Below are 8,844 nucleotides of genomic sequence, written 5' to 3'. Positions count from 1 at the left end.
AAACATGTTTCTGATTTGACAGAAATGAGGCTTGTTGATTTTAAACCACTAAAAAAATCATAATGCATGTTTACAAAGATTGAAGAGTCCTCTTATTACACAGGAAAAGCTCATGTGGTTAGAAAAGGGTCATGAAAGTTCTAAAAACTACATATGTTGTGCCTTTCAGCAGCACAGAAAGCACAAGTGGTGAAATATACCTGAATTGTGTAAAGCTTATTGGTCAGGTTCAGAAATATTCAAGTCCAAACCATATAAACTCATGTCCTTTTATCAGTAATTTACCTGCTATATTACAGTGACACAACTCTGGTGGTATTCTATATATTTCATTGTAATATTTTCAACTGCATTAAAGGTCCAAAAACCATCAATTATGACTCTGATGTAATTATTTTTCCTCTTAAAATAGATTCTTCCTCTTAAAATAGATTCTTCCTCTTAAAAGCATTTCACTGAGCCACACCGCTTTCCTGGGTGACCTGATAAAGATGGGGACTCTAGTGTCGCACTCCCCCCATAAAAACTATTCATTCTTATTGCTATAAGCAAATATACAGTTTACTCCTGCTTGTGTAATGTTAACTAAATAATATACTGCTTGAGGTAGTTATTGGAATTATAAAGGCCAATTTGGTACCATATGAGATTTGCTTCAGCAACCACCCCCCCTCCAAGAAACAGATGAATTTTGGGAATGAGTTCCTCGTGAGTATATACATCATCAGCCTTGTTATTTAAACTCTAGTCTGCTGGAACTACTTTCAGTCACTTCTGCAGATGAAGACCTGCCTCACATCTGCTACAGACGTACAGCTGCAGTGTTTCAGTTTGGTAATTCTGCTTGTTTTATTTTTAAAGACCAAAGTATTTATTTTTACTCAGATGACGTGGTCCTCTGGGCTAACTTTGGATAATTATAGTGTCACAAGTTTGCAGCCCATTAACGATGGGTTATACAATTCTGATTACAAAATGTGTGACTGCACAAAAGTTCAAGCTGAAACAATACAGCTCTTTTTTCTGATATCTGTTCCCTGATGTGTCTGAAAATCTGTTAAGGGTTTCGAGTAATAAGCTGGTTCATTCCTCTGATTGAACATAGAAGAATAAAGCCTAATGAGACCTGAAAAGCACGAGAATAAATTCACCAGGTCATCTCACACAGGGCATACAAAACCTGTTTAACTAGGTCAAATCACCTATCTGCTGGCAGAAAACTAAACATTTAACAAATCAAACTGCCTTCCTGGCAGCCCACAAAGACTACCATGCATGAAGTGTTGAGACATTTTTTGTCTGTAGAGTAACCACTCATTTGATCTACAAATGGCAAAGCAGTTATTTTGTACTCATTTTTATAATAACAGATCAATCATATGGAAAATGCAGAGACTTCTCTACATTTATCTCACTTCTTCAAGTGCATAAAATTTAAAAAAGCAGCTTCAGATGAGGTGCCAACAATCAGAACCTGTTTGGGGTGTGACATCTAAAAAACTGACAAAGGCTTTCAGGCCAAAGAATGAAGTTAATTAAGAAGTAAGTCATTCCACCGTAAGCCAAATTATCTGCAATCAATCACAGTATCTCCAGTTAACTCTTTCAGTCTGCCAGTGAACATACAACACATGTTTAGCTGTGAACAATAGGACTGTAAGACTGCAACACTGAAAAATCACCCCAAAGATTATTATCTTAAAAGTTTGCCTTACACAGAAGTTTGAGTTAGTCTGTCAGAATTTTGCGATATCTAACGTGAAATCTGCCTGTCAATAAATGCTTTTTGTCAGTGGTGGAAACGAGCTTCGACACATATTCACTGAGAAGCAAACAAGTGAAAATGAAGTGAAAGTGTTCTTTTTGGCGGATCCTTTGTTGTCACACTGACTCTGGTGACTGAGCTGAAAACCCCATCATATCAAGTAGTCTGATGCGAGGCCATCAGTTTAACTGCAAGCAGATTTCTGAACAGGAACACCAACGAATATCTCAAAACAGGCAGGACACACAAAAAACCCCCCTAACACTAAAACATCCTGAAACTGAAACAATTCTGCACAGAAGAAAAATTTCACATTTCATTGAGCTGATACAACAGACGGGAAGAAGAAGAGTGCTGCTTCTGATGGTGCTTTCTCTACACATAACTACTAATTTTCTATTTTGAATAAATAATTAAAAAAGCTAATTTTCTTTGTGTTTGTGTTCAAGTATGCCACACGTATCTGTTAGGATCCTTTCATAGAGGATTCCATGCTTGGTTATTCCAATGAAATGAAATTTCCAAGTGATGCACTTACCTTCCTACATCACTACAGGTCCTTCTCAAAAAATTAGCATATTGTGATAAAGTTCATTATTTTCTGTAATGTACTGATAAACATTAGACTTTCATATATTTTGGATTCATTACACACAACTGAAGTAGTTCAAGCCTTTCATTGTTTTAATATTGATGATTTTGGCATATATAACTCATGAAAACCCAAAATTCCTATCTCAAAAAATTAGCATATTTCATCCGACCAATAAAAGAAAAGTGTTTTTAATACAAAATAAGTCAACCTTCAAATAATTATGTTCAGTTATGCACTCAATACTTGGTTGGGAATCCTTTTGCAGAAATGACTGCTTCAATGCGGCGTGGCATGGAGGCAATCAGCCTGTGGCACTGCTGAGGTGTTATGGAGGCCCAGGATGCTTCGATAGCGGTCTTAAGCTCATCCAGAGTGTTGGGTCTTGCGTCTCTCAACTTTCTCTTCACAATATCCCACAGATTCTCTATGGGGTTCAGGTCAGGAGAGTTGGCAGGCCAATTGAGCACAGTAATACCATGGTCAGTAAACCATTTACCAGTGGTTTTGGCACTGTGAGCAGGTGCCAGGTCGTGCTGAAAAATGAAATCTTCATCTCCATAAAGCTTTTCAGCAGATGGAAGCATGAAGTGCTCCAAAATCTCCTGATAGCTAGCTGCATTGACCCTGCCCTTGATAAAACACAGTGGACCAACACCGGCAGCTGACATGGCACCCCAGACCATCACTGACTGTGGGTACTTGACACTGGACTTCAGGCATTTTGGCATTTCCCTCTCCCCAGTCTTCCTCCAGACTCTGGCACCTTGATTTCCGAATGACATGCAAAAGTTGCTTTCATCCGAAAAAAGTACTTTGGACCACTGAGCAACAGTCCAGTGCTGCTTCTCTGTAGCCCAGGTCAGGCGTTTCTGCCGCTGTTTCTGGTTCAAGAGTGGCTTGACCTGGGGAATGCGGCACCTATAGCCCATTTCCTGCACATGCCTGTATACGGTGGCTCTGGATGTTTCTACTCCAGACTCAGTCCACTGCTTCCGCAGGTCCCCCAAGGTCTGGAATCGGTTCTTCTCCACAATCTTCCTCAGGGTCCGGTCACCTCTTCTCGTTGTGCAGCGTTTTCTGCCACACTTTTTCCTTCCCACAGACTTCCCACTGAGGTGCCTTGATACAGGGCTGGGAACAGCCTATTTGTTCAGAAATTTCTTTCTGTGTCTTACCCTCTTGCTTGAGGGTGTCAATGATGGCCTTCTGGACAGCAGACAGGTCGGCAGTCTTACCCATGATTGCGGTTTTGAGTAATGAACCAGGCTGGGAGTTTTTAAAAGCCTCAGGAATCTTTTGCAGGTGTTTAGAGTTAATTCGTTGATTCAGATGGTTAGGTTAATAGCTCGTTTAGAGAACCTTTTCATGATATGCTAATTTTTTGAGACAGGAATTTTGGGTTTTCATGAGTTATGTATGCCAAAATCATCAATATTAAAACACTGAAAGGCTTGAACTACTTCAGTTGTGTGTAATGAATCTAAAATATATGAAAGTCTAATGTTTATCAGTACATTACAGGAAATAATGAACTTTATCACAATATGCTAATTTTTTGAGAAGGACCTGTATATGTGAGTATAGATTATTTATAAAAATACATGAAAAAATATCAGCTGATATCAGTATGAGCCCCTAAAAAACAGTATGCACCCCCAACTCTGCTGGGTTCTCCCTTTATGTAATAGTGTCTGACTCGGCTTTTGCTGTTTGCTCCTGCTGGTCGATGGCACAATAAACTTGAGGCTCTGCTGCTTCTCTCCTCCTATGAACCAGGCGGTCGACCAAGACGACAAACGCTGCGGACACAATCAGGCAGACGCCCGAGAGGTAGAAGGCGACGCTGTAGTTGTTTGTGTAATCCACCAGCCAGCCTGCACAGGTAATCCAGGACAAGAAGAAACATCACACCACCAGTGCTGATGAATAAATGAACACGGGTATGCGTTCATGCAGAGAGATGTTTGAGACATCTACTGTAAAAGAGGTTTTGTTCTTTGATGACGCAGGACTTCTAACAAGCAGTCTTATTATTTGACATAAAAGCCAACAAGATCATGTCACGTCAGATTTAAATATTTAAAGACCATAAAAAATGTAAATTTTTTTTGTATCTGCTCTGTAATGTTTAACTGAACAGTTCACATCTGCTAGATGTGGCTAACAAACTGCTGAGTGCACCTGGAGCCATGAGATCACAGCTATGCACAGCAGCAGCTCTGTCACACATCATAATGTCAAAATGTTTAGGTTTACTTCAAAAGTAAAGGAGCTAGTGCCGTTTTTATGTCAGCAAAACCTGCACCTTGAATTAATATTAATAACTATATAAATAAAATTTAATTTAACTGAACTAAGTTGAAATAAAATTGTGTGTGTCTGGCTTTATCTTCATATGAACTAGTTCTTATATAGCACTTTTCTACTCTATTTAATCTTGAGCACATTTCTATCTTTAGCAAAAAGTATCAACATTTCATATTAAAGTCAGTCTTTTCCAGAATCTGAATCAGACTGGTGAAGACTCCAATCTGATCCACTGGATGGCTTTGTAAAATGAGAATTAAGACATAAATTTGGGACTTTTAACTCTATTTTCATTCAGTTTACACCTTTCCAATAGATAAAGACCTCCCCTTTATGGCCAGTTATACTTGACCAAAGTAACTAAGTTTTTTATTTACACATATACGTTTCAGAATTTAAGCCTAAAGAGCCATGTTTTTGTTTATTTACAACAGCAGCTTTATTATACAGAAAAACTAAGAGATACTGTTGAGATTGCGTTTCTTTTTTTATATTAAGCTATCTCAGGGATTAAATGAGTTAAATATCTGTACCCTGATAGAAAGGGCAGTTTCACTGGCCTGGTGCACATGATCTCAAAGATGGTTTTAAATAAACTGCAGTAAAATTCATCAAAGTCAAAACGTAAAATAAAAAAGCACTAAATGATCCTCATTCAGTGAATTGTTTTGCGACATTTGTAGTTCCATAACAAATAACAAAAAACATAATTGATAATCTGCATTACCTGCAGCAGGTGGACCAGTGAAGCCTCCAATGCTCCTTAAAAGCATAAAGAGCCCGAGTCCACTGTCGAATCCCTCCAGGGTTACAATGTCCACAATAGCTGTGACGTGAATTGCCACCACACAGCCAAACAGGAAGCCGTAGAGTGAGGCGAACACCAGAATGGCCCAGTAGTTTTGGCTGATGGGCAGCAGCAGGAGCACCACGCCAAGGAGAGTGGCCACCATGGTGAGCAGTTGCAGGTTTCTTACCAGCCTCATGTTGGCGATCCACCCACAAATCAGCCTCCCTGCCAGGTCAGCTAAAGCCAGAACAGAAAGAATCATAGCAGGCCAGTACTTATCCATGCCCAAGCTGCTAGCAAAGGGGACCAGAAAAAGAGGTGGGATGAAAAACCCTGCAGCTGAAAATATTGCAAACAGGATGTACAGAAAAAATTCTGGTTTTCTCATGAGGGAGCACTGGAAGAAGGTCCTTCTCTTTGCTGGGAGTGTGGTTGTATCTCCCTCTAGACTGTCTTTGGTGTCCTGTGCAGGAGTTGTGGTCTTCTCCAGGGGTCTCATGAGTGCACCACACACACACAGGTTCAGCTGAAGGCCTCCAATGATGAGCAAAGCACCCCGCCAGCTGTAGGTGTCAATGAGCCACTTGAAGAACGGACTGAATATAACAGCAAAGACGCATTCACCTGAACTGGCGATGGCAAAGGCAATGGGACGCCATCGTACAAAGTAATGGCTCACCATGCTGTTGGCAGAGATCCAGGAGAAGGAAAGACCTGTTCCTGGAAAAAGAGATGATGAAAATTATTAACCACTCACTATTTTTTTTATAAGACTCAGGTCTGCCAGTATTAGCATTACTTACATGTCCCAGATTCGTTTTAATTGTAGCACGTCACTTTTAAGGACATGTGTGTGTCACTGTAAGTCTTTGCATATTGTTTCATACTGTTTTGTCTGTTTCAAAATGCAAACATTAAAAGAGTCCATTGCAATTGTAGTAGTAGTGCTGCTGGTGGAAAAACAAATGCCTCTGTTTGAGTGTTTTTTAACATGAAGTGGAACGTGACAATTATCCCCAAAAATCACAAAATATTGAACTTTTAGTAGCAGTGATACTTTCCTTTTCTGCCCTAAAAATCAGCTTACAAGGTTAGTTTTTTCATTCAAACCTTCAAAATGGTTCAATTCCATGACCAAATGATCACCAAATTACAGAAATGCTTAGTAGGATTTAGAGTATGTCCTGGGTGTTCTACCTTGCAGGATGCCCATGGTGAGATAGAGCCAGGGCAAACTGAGGTCCAGTGAAGCCAGCACCATCCCGAAGGTAGCCAGCAAGCCTCCGAGCATGATGACTACTCTCTGAGAAAACTGTAAGGTCATCGCACTGGCTGCTGGAGCTGCAGAGAGAATAACAATGGCTCTACGAAAACGCCTTTGGTTTAAAAACAACAGATTGAAAACCACTTATTTACCTCCTAGATGAAGCATAGCAATTGTTGTGGAGGTCACCCAAGAGGTGGTGCTGGCCTGTACTCCGAAGTGATTCTGGATTTCAATGAAGAAGTGTCCAAAGTTTTTGAGAACAGCAGCAGTAAGGCCCATGGTGAAGAAGGCTGACATGACCACCACCCAGCCATACCCGCCGTCGGGGGGTTCAACTTTTCTGGACTTCATCTTTTAAAATTTTTCTGCAGGCTTTTCTCCTGCGGATGAAAAAAATCTCCAGTTACGGCGGCGATCAGAAACTTATCAGAAGTGAAAAACTATACAACTGTATGAGTGACTACACAGGGGTGTGTCTAAAGGGAGTGTATGGGGTGGCACAACCCTCTCTGAAAGCTCTTGTCTCTTCTCGCTATAGACTACTATGTATTAAGTTGGATTATGACTTTTACTTAAGTAAAATAATTTCTAAATTTTAAGCTAAAAAGCAGGTATCATGCAGAAACTGTTGCTGTGAAGGACTTTTCTGCTTGTTTTTTAAATGTATTTTGTTAGAGAATCAGCAGTTGGTGACCTGTTGTGCTTCACTTGTGGTGTTGCCAGTTTATCAAGATCCTCTTGGCAAATCAAATGTGTTTGGCACAGTGGCGTATTCAGATGAGGAATCTGCTTGTTAAAGCAAACAAACAGGACAACCTTCAAACTGGAGAGTCTGCTGCTGACGTAAATGAACCTCCTTCCCTGTATGCTGATGCGGAGATGTGGGTAAAAGAGGGTGACTCGATGCAGATGATGCTTCACAGAAAACAAAAAAAGTCCATCTTCAAAGCAGAGGTTTTTCTGAGTTTGATATGATATTTATTTAAGCTTATATTTTTCAAACTGATAGCACTTTGTGCTGTTGAAATTTGAGCTCATTTTATATTAAATATTAATGGTATGTGGAGGAGGGTATTTAAGTCTTGCGTATTAAAACTTTAGTTACATTTAATTGCATCATCTTTATCTGAAGAGGAAAATCCGAGAGTGAGAATATTGTGCATATTAATTTTATTAAATATACTTTAAGGTGTTCTTGTAAAAGCTGTGGCTACAATAACTGTAATAACTGTTAATAATTATTCTATAAAACTTACACAGACAGGAACAAGCTCAGAGTATAAAGGAGGTCATTGACGATCCTTTTTGTTTTGGGAATATGCTTATCTTACACTTCAAATTATTATATGTTTATATGCCTCTCGCTTGTTAAAGAGTCTTTTTTAATTAATAGAGGTATTTAAATGTTCTAAATACCTTTCTGTGGGTGCCACCCCACTTGAAAAGTCCTGGAGACGCCCCTGGTACACAGTACTTGTTTTTTCATTGGAAAAAGAAAGGTTTGTCTGAATAAGCATGTTTTACGGGGTTAATTAATTACAATTTATTATACAAAAATTGTATCATCCCTATTGTTTTTTTTTTTTTTTTAAATATTTATTTCTAACATTAACATTTCTAACATTTGCAGCCCGGTTTCACAAGCTTAGCTCCCAATGAGCGGACTAAACATTTAAAATAATGTTTGATCAGCATCATTTGTCTTATTGTCTACAGGGCTGGTACACTCACTGCGTCTCCTTCACATTAAAGGTATTGACATCAGCCTAGCTAAAAGTCAAAGTTTTAAACAGAAAAAAGTGGAAAATCACCTGCCAAGCTAACGTCCTGTCCTGTTATTGTCCTTCCCCGGGTCTTCTCGGAAAATCTGCTGCTAACATACCGGCTTTTGTACTGTGGTGAAGTCGCATCTGCGCTGTGAAATCCAGCTCTCCTCGGAATTAAAGTGCGCTCTTATTTGGACGTTTGTGGTGACTGAGAGGACAGAAAGAGGTTACAGTAGGGATGTGTGCCATTTAACTTTAAAGATTTCTTCGCAGTTATCAAAACCACGATAGCTCACAACCTTTAATGTCCGTTTTAAACACATAAGTCCGCCTACCATCATTAGCGAGTATGAA

The 8,844-nt window shown here is 39.5% G+C and overlaps 1 protein-coding gene across 1 annotated transcript; it reads right to left on the bottom strand.

Annotated features, from left to right (window-relative positions):
• Positions 1 to 4,000: 4,000 nt before the first annotated feature.
• zgc:114041 (uncharacterized protein LOC574425 homolog) lies at positions 4,001 to 8,732 on the bottom strand. Its single transcript, XM_063490625.1, has 5 exons — positions 8,536 to 8,732; positions 6,874 to 7,104; positions 6,655 to 6,798; positions 5,395 to 6,177; positions 4,001 to 4,234 (listed from the first exon to the last, which is right to left on the bottom strand). Exons 2-5 carry the CDS (start codon positions 7,073 to 7,075, stop codon positions 4,038 to 4,040), a joined length of 1,326 nt encoding a protein of 441 aa, XP_063346695.1. The 5' UTR covers positions 7,076 to 7,104; positions 8,536 to 8,732; the 3' UTR covers positions 4,001 to 4,037.
• Between the last annotated feature and the right edge of the window lie 112 nt (positions 8,733 to 8,844).

This window comes from Pelmatolapia mariae, linkage group LG12 (genome assembly GCF_036321145.2).
Source record: "Pelmatolapia mariae isolate MD_Pm_ZW linkage group LG12, Pm_UMD_F_2, whole genome shotgun sequence".
In the NCBI taxonomy this organism is placed as follows: Eukaryota; Metazoa; Chordata; class Actinopteri; order Cichliformes; family Cichlidae; genus Pelmatolapia; species Pelmatolapia mariae.
Note: the sequence above shows the minus strand (reverse complement) of the source record. Positions and strands in the feature narration are given on the sequence as shown.

What these genes read in the sequence shown, in the direction of transcription:
- zgc:114041 (XM_063490625.1), bottom strand. Translation starts at nt 7,075, where the DNA reads ATGAAGTCCAGAAAAGTTGAACCCCCCGACGGCGGGTATGGCTGGGTG. An exon ending in TGCTATGCTTCATCTAGGAG is followed by an intron (nt 6,799 to 6,873) that starts GTAAATAAGTGG and finishes TTCTCTCTGCAG; the next exon opens with CTCCAGCAGCCAGTGCGATG. An exon ending in CACCATGGGCATCCTGCAAG is followed by an intron (nt 6,178 to 6,654) that starts GTAGAACACCCA and finishes CTCTTTTTCCAG; the next exon opens with GAACAGGTCTTTCCTTCTCC.